The sequence below is a fragment of the Colobus angolensis genome, unplaced genomic scaffold, assembly GCF_000951035.1.
Source record: "Colobus angolensis palliatus isolate OR3802 unplaced genomic scaffold, Cang.pa_1.0 Scaffold58, whole genome shotgun sequence".
Lineage (NCBI taxonomy): Eukaryota > Metazoa > Chordata > Mammalia > Primates > Cercopithecidae > Colobus > Colobus angolensis.
The window spans coordinates 343,001-356,841 of NW_012119376.1; the positions used below are offsets into that span (position 1 = coordinate 343,001).

At 36.5% G+C, this 13,841-nt stretch overlaps 1 protein-coding gene across 1 annotated transcript in view; it reads right to left on the minus strand.

The window, feature by feature from the left end:
- UTRN (utrophin) overlaps positions 1-13,841 on the minus strand; it is a 608,259-nt gene that overhangs the window by 329,587 nt on the left and 264,831 nt on the right. Inside the window, exons 44-47 of the mRNA XM_011962010.1 lie at positions 12,309-12,444; positions 10,569-10,718; positions 7,128-7,203; positions 1,055-1,269 (exon numbers count right to left, since the gene is read on the minus strand). Coding sequence (XP_011817400.1) covers positions 1,055-1,269; positions 7,128-7,203; positions 10,569-10,718; positions 12,309-12,444 — 577 coding nt within the window. The remainder of the gene's footprint in view (positions 1-1,054; positions 1,270-7,127; positions 7,204-10,568; positions 10,719-12,308; positions 12,445-13,841) is intronic.

The following is a 13,841-nucleotide window of genomic DNA, read 5'->3' on the forward strand; positions in this document are numbered from 1 at the left end:
AAATGCTTACCAATTTCTTACAGACTAAAAATCCAAAGGGCTTTGCACAGCCTGCAGGCTCCTTCACTAAGGGAACTTGAGCTGCTTTTCCTGCCTTGCTTCACACTATATTCCTTAATTGCACAAATGTTGGCCCTACTGTCCTTCGTGCCTCCTGTACCACATGACTTTATTCACTCTGTTCCCTATACCAGGAATGTCATCACTTTATCCTAGATACCAAAACCCCACACAGTTTGCTTTCCATCACTGGAGAAGGGATCCCCTTCCTCATCCCGGCTCCCCCAACAGGTTGCTTGTACTTGTCCTGAGGCTTTTATTAGACTCTTGTCTTGCCACAGTAATTTGTCAACTCGTATGTACTCAGTGCCTCTGCCTTGGTGTGGGCTTATTTGTAATGTGGGGATAGAAACAGTACCTACCTCACAAGATTATTACATAACTGAATGAGATAACATGTATAAAATACTTAGAAAAATGACCAGCACACATGAAGCACTTAATAAAAGTTAACAATAGCTGTTATTATTATTTTATTGTCGATTCCCAATTTCTACCTAATTCTTGTCAGTATCCTTGTACCACTTGCAACCCAGAACTTAGCACACACTAAATAGGGAAAAATAATTTTACAAATTAATATTAGATGGTACATGTATAGTAATAATAGTATAGGAGATACTCACTTCTCAAATCAGAAATTAATCTCATTATGAAATATATGTTGCAAAGACACTTTAGGAGATTATCCTACATCACACAATAGGCATGAAATGTTAACACCAGCTTATGTTTATACTAATGTGTCTAGCTTTATGTATCAGTTTTAGATTTTAAAAATGCACTAGGTCTTTAGTTTAAGTCATATCACAACAGTATAAATGCAAGAAAGGCTCTATGCTTTGTAGTTAGCCCTGGATGGTTGTTTGATAGATACAGAATTTTTTAAACCTCATTCTCTCATAGTTTAGGATAAACAAAAGGGATTCAAACAGATCTGGTCTACCTCTGGGTTGTGGTGTTTCCATGATAAGCCTTTACACTATGCACCTACTTTCATTCGGGAAACGGTCTTATTGATCTCTTCTACATCCCCGACAGTAACAATGTTGGACTTCAGCATCTGGTCGATTAATACCAGCCAGTCGGCTAGTTCTGTTATAGTTTTATCAAGATCAGCAGGAATTGAAATTTCTGAAGTACGATGAGACTGAACAGGAATATCTGACGCAGATGATACTAGCACCACCTTTTGGACACTAGGATGAGCTGAAATAAAAACGTAGCAAAAGAGAAATCAATCAACAGGATGTTTTAATTATGGTGGTGTCACGGTGACATGTGTATGTGTATTTAAATAAAATTTAGTTTAAGTAAAAAAATTCTAAGAGGTTATTTTTTCATACTGAAATGGCTATGGCATTACCTGTAATATCCGGATGTCTTTGGTAGCTATCAAGCTAACGAAATAGTTTTGCAACATTCTAGAACGTAATCAACACTGACACTGAGAAAAACTAAAAATAGAAATGTGGGAGAATTGGAAGTATTATTTTATTTTGGCAAGATGATTTTAATTATAAAGCCAGCTTATTCAAAATTTTTATTCTTTTTTCATTTAACTTTATAATGTGAGCATATTTTATTCTTATTAAACACAATTGCGAATACCTACGTAATAACCTATACCCATATTCACTTTTATTTAACCCTTTGATATTTAGATTGCTCCTGAAATTTTATTTTAATTTTAAAAAAACTTGGAAGGAATATCTTTTTGTGTAGAGTATGTTGCACATTTCTGATCCCTATCTTAGCATAGATTTCCCAAGTAGAATTACTGAGTCAGGAAATACAAAAAAAGTATGTATTTAATATCCATTGCCACATTGATTGGTTTTGATACAATAAGTAGTTGAATTAGCAACTAAAACCATCTGTAACTGACTTCAGGTATGATATATTAGATGAGGCTTAAATAATTTTCTAATATGTAGAGCCAATCTGTAAATCCAGCACAATCCTAATACAAATCCCAACAGGTTTGAGTGTAACTTAACAAAATCATTAATTGAAATTTCTGGTTATAAAATTAATATAGAAGAGAAAAGGACAAAAAACAGTCAAATTTTTTTTTTTGGTAGAGGAATATGCCCTCCCAGATACTAAGTTATATTATTTAGCTAATAATTATTAACTCAGTATATTATGGATTGAGACATTTAAAGAGACCAACAGAAGAGAAGAGTCACAGTGTGCAGGTGGCAGAGAAATCTGACCTTTGCAGAGACTGAATTACAGATCAATGAAGAAGAATTTACTGTTCAATAAAGTGGTGACTCACGGCTGCAGCAGGGAAATGATGGGACTGATTTTAACCTCACATGCACCATAGAAAAATTAATTCTTACTGGATTAAGGACCCAAATATGAAAAACAAAATTGTTAGTTAACAATATGGAATATTTCTATTACTTCAGAGGACTGAAGTAGCTCTCAAACAAAACTCAAAAAAAAGGGAAGCTATTAATAAACTATTAATGCTTAAGAATTCCAAAGAGCACCATAAGTAAAGATTTTAAAAGCCTTCAAAACAAGAAAGGAGATGGTATTTGCAATACACATTCCACACCAAGAACTGATAACCAAAATACTTTTTCTAAAACTTAAAAAATCGTCTAAAGACAATCCACAAAAGAGGAAATTTAAAAGGCAATAAACATAAAAATGTGAAATAAATGTCCAACCTCATCTATAACTGAGATAGTACAAATTAAAAGGAAATACCCTATATCCAATGACCACCATCAGCAAAGTGACATCTGAGAAGCTCCAGGTTTCTAGAGACCCTTCCAAGGGTCGAGATGCCTACACTATTCCCATCAGCATATTATTTGCCTTTTTAAGCTCATTCTCTCCCAAGTGTACAGTGTGTTTTATCTAAGTCTACATAACAGGTGATACCACAAGAGACCAAATGCAGAAGCAGAAATAAGAATACAGGTGTGTTCTATTAAGCTAGACATTTAAGAGATTTCAAAAAATATAAAACTGTAGCTTTTCCAGGTTTTTGTTTGTTTTAGAAAATAGAGTTGGTTTTTTGTTTGTTTGTTTGTTTGTTTTTTCTTTGAGATAGGGGCTCACTCTGTCACCCAGGCTGGGATGCAGAGGCATGAAAACAGCTCACTGCAGCCTCAACCTCCTGGGTTCAAGTGATCCTCCCACTGCTGCCTCCTGAGTAGTTGGAACTATAGGCCTGCATCACCAAGCCTGGCTAATTTTTTTTTTAATTTTTTGTAGAAACAGGGTCTCCCTATGTTACCCAGGCTGGTCTCAAACTCCTGGGCTGAAGTGATCCTCCTGCCTCAGCCTCCCAAACTCCTGGGATTATAGACATGATCCCCTGTGCCCAGTATCTTATGCTAATATGTTACAAAACATGCTATTTTTGTTAACATATAATAGCTTTATTATTATTATTAAAGAACTTAATAAATGAATTAATGGAAATGTTTTCTAGTTAGGTAAATATTGATAGATATCACTCACAAAAACAAAAGCTCTTTGAGAGTCCTCAATAATTTTTACAAGTGTAAAGGGGTCCTGAGAACAAAGTGTTGAGGTGCTGGTAATGCTGTAGAACAATAAGAACCCAACACACACAGCCAGTGTCAGTGTAAACTGGGTCAAGTAATCTAGACAGCATCCTAATGGCAGCTACTGAAGTAGAAGGCACCCATACGCTATAACCCAGTGATTCCGTCAATAGATACACACCCTACAGAATACCTCACACATCCTTCTGCCCAATCTTCACTTTTAACTTTTTTTGTAGTTTAAAAAAAATTCATTGTTTTAATTCACCAAATACCTATCAAGAACCTATTATGTGTAAGGTACTATTCTAGATGCTGCAGGCATGGGAGTGTGCAAGACAAAGTTCGGGCTGAAGTGCAATGGTGCGATCTCGGCTCACTGCAACCTCCACCTCCTGGGTTCAAGCGATTCCCCAGACTCAGCCACCCAAGTAGCTGGGATTACAGGCACCCGCCACCAGGCCCGGCTAATTTTTGTATTTTTAGTAGAAACAGACTTTCACCATGTTGGCCAGGCTGGTCTCGAACTCCTGACCTCAGGTGATCCACCCGCTTCAGCCTCCCAAAGTGCTGGGATTACAGGCGTGAGCCACCACGCCCGGCCAGAGCTTGCATTCTATAGTGAAAATGGATGTGTGTTATGAAATAAAATCAACACAAGAAGACAAAGAGAGACAGGGTGTATCTGAGATACTGTGGGTAAAAAAGGGCTATCCTGGAAAGGGATATTTGAAGAAGAACTAAAGGAAGTGAGTATGTGAAACATGAAAATATCTGAGAGAAGAACATTTGGGGAAGACAAGAAGAATGGCAAGCACAAAGAACAGAAATGCATATGTTCCTGGCATGTTTGAAACAGCAAGAAGACCAGCATATTTGAAACAGAATGAACAGAGGGAAAAGTGATAAGAAATGTGATTAGAGAGACAGGCAGATATGCATGGTGTTCTGGACCAAGACCAGACTTTGGAACTCGTTTATGTGGATGGAAGTGATTAAAAGACTGTGATCAAAGAAGCGACACAATCAAACTTATGTTTAGAAAGCATCACTCTATCTGTTATCAGAGGAATAGGTCATGGAGAAGTACCGAGGCAAGAATAGAATCAGGATTATGAGTTAGGGGTATATTCCAATAATCTAGATAGAAAGATGAGGGTGTTCAAGACCATGGAACTAGGTAGAATGGAACATGGAAATGATGCTACTTGCTGATGGCTTGAATATTAATTCCAGAGAAGAGCTGAGGTTGACTCCAAGTTTATTGGCCTAAGGACTAGGTGAATCATCTACAGTTAAAAAAAAAAAAAAACAATGTCTACAGTTCTGGGACTGGTAAGCATAGGTACAGAAGAGAATTTACAGGATTGTAGTATATCCAATGTTATGTAATATTGTACATCAGTTTAAATGAGTAAATTAGAACTACATGCATCAAAAGGTATGGCAATAAGGATGATCCAGTAGAGCATTAGAGAAAGAGGATATGTAAGCAGCCCAGAGAAGGTGGGATCCTATGCATAAGTGGAGGAGTTTGTCTTAGAAAGGAAAAGAGATAATAACCCTTTCTCTGAACAGGAAGGAAGTATGTAGAGTGTATGAGTACAGCTTCAGGTAGTTTGATGGATTCTCCGGTGGGAAAACGAAAAATATTTTATCTGGAAAAAAAAAAAAACTTTTTAATTTTTTCTCATTAAAAATGAGATGAGGTCATTAGTTGAGAAATGAGTACCAAGGAGTACTCAGAAGAAAGTATGGTAGGACTGTCTATTAGTGCTGAGTGCTTATTTGAGATAGATAGTCATAGCTCTGAAATGAGTACAGTCAGCAAGGTGTTGGCAAGGATGAACCTCAAAAACATTATGCTAAGTGAAAGAAGCATCGTACGATTCCATTTATATGAAATATCCAGAATAGATAAATCCATGGAGACAGAATGCAGATTGGTAGTTGCCAGGGGCTGGGAGTAGGAGGGAATGACAAGAAACTGCTTAATGAGTAAGAGGTTTTACTTTGGAGTGATAGAAATATTTTGGAACTAGATAGAAATAGTGGTTGTACAACATTTTGAATGCATTAAATGTCACTAAATTGTTCACTTTAAAATAGTTAATTTTATTTTCTAAATATAATGTTAAAAAGAAGAAGGAACTGCATTAAAACATTGTGTAGGAGGAGAGAGACATACTAAGATTAGCTTCAGGTCTCAGGCCCGTCCCAAGAACAAATAACTTGTTAAAAATGAGCCATCCACCTAATGGAAGTTGTAGCTTCGCTGTTAGCTTTTTATACTTCTAAATATGTATTCAAATTTCCCTGCTCTTTTACCATAATGAAGTTTTAAAAAGAAAGATAACCCATGACGATTTTATAAAATGCATCAAATCCGTTCCCTATGATTATGAAGTTGAGTTTGTATTTGCAAAGCAGCAGTACCCAAATGTCAACTCAAGTGTTCTGAATATTAATCAAGAAACTTGATCAGGCCCCCAGGTATTTTTTGTGCAAATTTCCAGAAAGACAAGTAATAAAGAACACAAACATGGCCCTCAATTAGCTTGCAATCTCAAAAAATGAAAAAAAACAAAAAATCTTGTCTCTCATCACTTTTTCCAAAACTTGAGGGGAAGGAGGAGGAGAAGAAGAAAAGAAAAATAAGAGGAATAAGAGAAATAAATAGGACCGGAAAAAAAAAAAAAAAGAGGCAGAAGAGGTAGAGGTGGAGGAGGAGGGAAGAGATAGAAAGCAGAAGGTGGACATGGAAGTCAAGGAGGAGGAGAAGGAGGAGGGAGAAGAAAAAAGCAGGGAGGAGCAATAAAAAGAATCAGCAGAAGCAGCTGGCAGGGTGTGAGTGGACAGTTAGTTAGTCATATTTGGGGTTTTGCCACGTGACTCAACAGAGGAAGAGCAGGGCATGATGGTTCAAAAAATCTACAAGGCAGTGGCGACAGTGGCTATGGGGCAGCAGCCTGCTATCTAATCTGGATAAAGAGAGAAGGAAATAGTGGAAAACATTCTTCTTTCTCCACATTCAAGTGAGAAGTATTTGTCTCCTAGCATGGAGAATGCTTCTAAATCCCCATCTCCCACCTGCTTCCCAGGATATCTAAGCCTTTTGTTCTCAGTCACAATCAAGGTCTAATTACATATCCTAACCAAGCTCACATTAACACAGCAAGTTATAGCTGATTTCCTGCAAAGCTGGATGGACCCTGAAAACTAGTCCCCAGTTTTTGCACCTAGCCTCTCATCTTCCCTGCAGCAGGACCTGTGGATGCCCAGGTAGCCCTGGAGTCCAGAGAAAGGCCAGCCTTACCTACCATGAGAACAAATGCCTTGCCCATACTGGGCAGCCAAATGTGTCTTGGGTTTAAGAAGATGTTTTCTTCAAATCATTGAAAGTAGATTAAATAAAGAAAATGGCACAATGTTACTAATTAAGTCTTTCTAATTCATATATGAGGCTCATATCACAAAATTTTACTATATTGATTTTTTTAAAACTTTTGTTAAAGATAAACTATATCTCACCAGCAATCCTTGTCTGTGAAACAGAACTGGGCTCCTGGATGCACTCCTTCAGGGTGGTAGGCACTTCTCTGCAAATCTACCGCATCAGGACAAACAGAAAGAGAAAAATACTATATAAATAAAGATGATTGTAGTTCAAAAGAGGAGGTGTTATTCTGAATGGCAGCTCTGCCACTCTTCTTCCCCTAACCACCTAAACTTCTGGCTGTACATTCACTCTCCACTGCAATCTTGTTTGAGCCCCTAACTCTGCTGACACTGCTATCAAAAACACCAACCAGTCCTTAGCTGTCCTGACCCATGTGTATCAGTTAATGCTGTCCACTCCCCCTCCCTGGAATTCTGTTATCACTCTGCAATTCTGGCTTTCCTCCTGCCTCTCTGGCTGGCTCTCCTCAATTTCCTTCACCAGCTCCTTTTCCTCTGCCCATCCATCAAATACCAATATCCTCCAGGGTAGGCGTGTTGCTCTTCTAGCCCTTCACCCTGGGCTCTCCCTGAGTCCTGGTTTCCAAAGGTTTCAGGAATCAAATAGAGTTTCGAGAGGCTAAAGACTGCCTAAAACATATCTTCAGTCCAGCCCTTTCTGTGAACTAGATATTCAGACATGTCCAAATCTGAATTCCTTTTCCCTGTCTTCCCTGATACCCATTTCATAAACTCTTCTGAAGATTCTAACTAATTTTTCTGTATCAATTCTTAGGATCACTCCATCTATCTCTGTAGTAAAACTATAGCAATGTTTCAAAAATATGACTTTCCTCTGCTTAAAACCCATCAATAGCTGCCCACTACCCTCAAAGTGCTAGACTGTTTGCAACATGGAGCTCAAATTCCTTGTGATGCACAGTGAGTCCTCCAGGCTCTCATCTCTGAGAACATCCCTCAGCCTTTCATTCTACATTGAGCTACTTCCTGGACCTATATATACACTGTGCTCATTCTCTATCTCTTCTAGACACTTTCATTTGCCACTTCTCTCTACATTGCCCTTTCCCTCATTCTTCACTCGACCAATTCTTATTCATCCTTCATAAATTAACCGGAATGTGATCTTTTCAACAAAATCCTCCACAGCTACCCCTCAAAGCCAGGCAGGTGCTCCACCTTTATGTGCCCATCAGTACCTGGATGTTAGAATTGCTTGTCTACTGGTCTCATCCATGATAAGCTCCTTGAGTTAGAAGGAATGCCATGCTCTTTAGTGCATTCCTATCTCTTAAAATGATACCTGGCAGAAAGTGAGACTCCAATAAAAACCTATTGAGTGAATGAATGAGTGTATGAATGAATGAAATATCCCATGTTAGAATTAACCAAAGTATGTTTGTTGAGATTTTCTGCACAATGAGCATTCTTAGCCGCAGACATTCATAATTCACCAAAGTGAATTATATTAAAATCTACATGAAATCCTGCAATAACAAAAGCTCTAGCTTTGTCTGACATAGTGTACCCAAATTAACCACTGTACCCTTTTCTGCAGAATACCCACAGATACCCTTCGTGTTAAATAAATATGTGTGCTCTGACTGAATATGGACAGCCTTTCTGGCAAGGGACACAAGACCTAATATGTCTGGAAAGGAATGTAGGGGAGAGAGAGCAGTGGATACTGTAGGAGAGATCAGATGACGCCAGGCCATGAGAAGTCTTATAAGCCAAAAATGCACTTTGGCTTTGACCCTGAGCAAGAGAAAACCATTGGTGGACTTTGCTCAGAGAAGTCACTTGATCTGAACTGTGTTTTAACCAATCATATTGACTGCTTTGTCTAGAACAGAATAACAAAGGGCAAAGGAAGAAGCAGGGGAGATCAGTGGGACAGACTTTGTAGTCATCAAGGCAAGACATAATGGCAGGCTTGAAAAAAGTTAGTGGCAATGGGGGTCATGAGAAGCAGTCAAATGTATGATATTTTTTGACCTAAGAAGAGTTGAAAGAATTGTAGTGGAAACATCTACGTGCCATCTGACATCTACAACTGTCAAACTTCTGTTACATTTGCCTTCTCATATGTAGCCATCTGGCTAGCCTATAAACCATCCATCCAGTAGATATGCACTTTCAAGGCAAAGCTGATAATGGTGACTGAGGTATAGTGTTTGGTTTGGGGGTTTTCTTTGCTTCTTTTTGTGATAGAATTCATATACCATAGGATTGACTCCAATGTTTCTGACTTAAGTAATAATAAGGATGAAACTTCCATTGACTAAGGTGGGAGATGTACATGAAGGCACAGAAGGGAGAGGGATAGCAAGAGCTCGATTGTGTATGTTAGTTTGAGGTGCCTACTAGACATTTAAGGAGAGATGTTGAGCAGGTAGTTGTATATGCAAGTCTAGAGTATGGAGAAAGGTCCAGACCAGAGATACACATGTGTGAATCACAGTGACTCAACAGGCAGTGAGACCAGATCAATAAAGCACCTGTATCATTAGTTATAGAGTAATAGCTACCATTTAAAGAGGATGAGAGAGAAAATGCCTGATATGGAGTCCATCCAAATCAAGGACAGAGATAAATCCATTTAATGTCCTATATAGACCTCATACTCTGATATGGTATGTACCAGGTCAAACAAACAAACAAAAAATCTATGATTTTATCTACTTTTAACAGTTCAATGGCAAAAAAATAATAATAATGGTAGGAGGGAAAAATATCTTAGTTGTATTTGTAGTCATATGCCATTACATTTCACTGGAACCTAGTAAATATATATTTGACGAATAAAATCATTGAAAATAAACATATATGTGTGAAAAGTCATGTGCAAAATAAGGATGCTATTTTCTTTCTTGTTTGTTTGTTTGTCTTATAAGACAGGGTCTCCCTGTCTCACCCAGGCTGGGGTCCACTGGAGTGACTGCAGCTCACTGCAACCTCCACCTCCCAGGTATAGGCAATTCTCATTCCTCAGCCTCCCAAGTAGCTGCGATTACAGGCATGCGCCACCATGCCTGGCAAATTTTTGTATTTTTAGTATAGATGGGGTTTCACTCTACTCTGCTAAAGAAGAGTGTTGGCCAGGCTGGTGTCAAATTCCTGGACTCATGTGATCCCACCCATCTCAGCCTCCCAAAGTGTTGGGATTACAGGTGTGAACCAATGCACCCGGCTCAGAATGCTATTTTAAGGTCTTCATTTTCAGAATATAATTACTGGAATTTTCTTACCTAATTCCAACATATATTCATTATTTAATGTAGTATATAATGTATGAATCCCCCTAGGCCAAAGAGTTCCATATAAAATAAAAAGTATTCTTCCAGAATATATGCCTCTGTCTATGACCGATAAAAAATATAAACATTAGTAAGCTTTAGTAAAATTTGCCCCATTTGGATATACTTGAAAGTAAAGCAGTTACATGATCCCACATCTCTGACAACAAAATCAATCAATCTGAGATATGTGTGATAGTAACTTTATACACACCTTATTCCATGTCATATTTACAGTCCTTAAGCTTTCTGAAATTTTATCCCTTTCAGGTAAACTCAGACTTTTATCTGAAAGCATCTCCAATTCAGTTCTATTCAGCCATTTGAGTTTTTCAGCGTGTACTTCCATTTCTTGAGTTAAGTCCTGGAGAAATTAAAAGACAGGTGTGGTTAGAAGGTAGTCAGATAAGGGAAAGTTCAAGAACTGTATTAGAAACCTTTTTGACATTATATAAATGTAAATTTCTAATTTGTTAAGTGAAAAAGAAACTTATAAGAAGCTTAAGCTCATGCTAACAAATGATGACTAACAGGGGAGTGAGCACATGCATTCCGTGTGTATTTTTGCAATCCTGGGCACAAACGCGCTCTCTGGTACTCACTGTCTCTTAACCAGATCATATATTATTTTTACATTGCTAATTTAACATTCTGTTGTTATCTCCTCCTTGCTACTCCATCCTAATACACTGTCCCACCTTTTCTAACTCTCCCCAAATTGTTTACAAAAGAGACATTCCCAAAGAAACTATTGAAAATTTTAGATAAAAAAGGAAGTTTGTTAGATATTGTCACATTTTAAAAAGAAAACATAATATATGTTTCACAAAATATTTTTCATTATTCAATGTTTCTTTCTCAAAATGTTTCAATCATACTCCTTTATGGACAAAATTTCTGATTGAATTAGTAAGTAACCTTTCACACACACTTTTATGTTTGTACATGTATGAATACACACTCATAATTTCTTTTTTTTTTTTTTTTGAGACAGACATAGTCTTGCTCTGTCGCCCAAGCTGGAGTGCAGTGGCACAATCTTGATTCACTGCAACCTCTGCCTCCTGGGTTCATGCCATTCTCCTGCCTCAGCGTCCCGAATAGCTGGGACTACAGGTGCCCACCACCAAGCACAGCTAATTTTTTTTTTTTTTTTTTTTTTAGTAGAAATGGGGTTTCACCGTGTTAGCCAGGATGGTCTCGATCTCCTGACCCTGTGATCTGCCTGCTTTGGCCTTCCAAAGTGCTAGGATTACAGGCATGAGCCACAGCATCCAGCCCACAATTTCTTTTTTAAAATAAAAATGTGAGCATATTATGCTGAGTGTTCTGCAACAAGTATTTTAATTTTTAACACAAAAAATAAATATTTATGAATACAAAATTTATGGATATTTAGATATATTTATACATCTACATATGTATGAATTTTTAGAGATTATATACATATACAACCATAAACAATACTTGTTAGTTGCAAACCAACAAAGAAAATCTGATTAATACAACCACGATGCTAAACCCATTGCAAGCTGCACTTTGTTCCTCAACAAGTCACTCCGATAATTACTGATTATTATCTATAAAGTTGAGTTTTGCAGCTTTATAGATAATAATCAGTAATTGTCTTCCAAATCTAAAAACAAAAAATCTGTATTTCATAGACCTATTGTATTTTAAAATGATAAAGTCAGTTTACAATATCCTAAAAATCTTTGGTCTAATACTGACACCATAACAGTTTGTTCTTTTTATGTAAGTGAAGTTTAAGCTCTGCAAGACCAAAATTATAACTGCTTTTTAAAAAAATAAAATACATTCCTCTTTCAAGTTCACCACATTTACCAAAAAGTGCTAAGTTTCTTTTCCCTTTTCTTCTTCAGACATGCAGTACGTGATTCTGAAGTATAATGTTTGGGCACCAAAGGCATATAGAGAGCAATAAACAACTTACTCTTAATTCTTGCAGGTTTTCTCCCAATTCGGTGGTCGATCTCTTTTGCATAGCATGTTCAGCCTTTGTTAACCAACAGATAATCTCATCTAGCTGATGCCTGTACTCCATCACCTGCTTGCTTTCTCCTTTCAGCCTAAAAGAATATATTATTTAAAAATATTGAGGAAAAAATGCCCAATTAAGCAGAAAGTTATATATTTGCTTTGGATATCCTGAATAAATATTTCTCAAAATAAATAATTTCTAATAATTATTTTAATATGTATTTTTAAGTGAAACTACGTAATCTACAATGCTAAAGACTGCTTAATAATAGACCAGTAAGTTTTTTCTTCATTAAATTCAAAACTATTGAAACTAAAGATTATTATCTTCCCTCATCATAAAAAATTATGTAGAAATTCAATACAAAAGACTTTTTAAAAGTTAGATACCACTCTGCGACATAATGGAAATTTTTTAAAACATGAAAAATGTCTTTATCTAAAATAATAGGGAAAGAGCATAATTCTCTCTGAGTGTTCCACGAATACTGAAAGGAATCATTATATGACATGTTATCACATTAGGTGGTAACTATTACTCTACTTTATTCATAGGACAGAAAGAATAAGGACAAAGCAAGGTACCAAGAATGGGAGAATCTTACAAGTATTAGGGAAGACAAGAAACATGTGAATTTGGCTTGTTTATTAAAATAACCATTATATTTGAATATAGAACTAAGTTACAAAAAGATGTAGAAAAAAAGCAAAAATTTTAAATGATGCAAGGAAAACAGTCAAATGAATACAAAAAAGGAACTGCCTCAATTAGATCTTTATAGTGTTATAAGAATAACATTTATAAGAATATAAACCATCTGTCAGAAGATAGGAATATGATTGGAACTCATATGACAAATAAGATTATCTGTTTTTTAAAAGGATTTGAAAGCTATTAAAAGCCTGGTGGTATCTTTATTTTTATAGCTGCTATAATTAACTGCTGGTTTAAAAACTGACTGCAATTTTTAAATGAATTATATCATATCATCCCTAATAAGAATTTATGTTTTTACAGCTAGAGTTTTCATTTTTAATGACAAAAGGTCTAACATAATCTTGCAATACATGTAATAAAATACTAAATAATACTCACATATTTAATAAACACTCAATATTTAATGTATAATGTTTAAAAAATGAAAATCACTACAAATTCATAATGTTTAAGTATCCATCGAGAAAGAATGCTCCTTTGAGATTAAAAATAAATAAATATGGCAATAGCACTAATTACTAAGACTAAACCAAGTAATCTACCATCCATAGTGAAAAGTATTTAACTTAAATAATGACTTTGGAAACACCCAAAATACTATTATAGGCCTTTGTTTCCAAAAAAGGTTGAAATTTCACTTTCCAATGTTTCATGATCATGACTAATTTAGTACTTTGAAAACGGAACTATAAAGGAAACTAGCAGGCCGGGCGCGGTGGCTCAAGCCTGTAATCCCAGCACTTTGGGAGGCCGAGACGGGTGGATCAC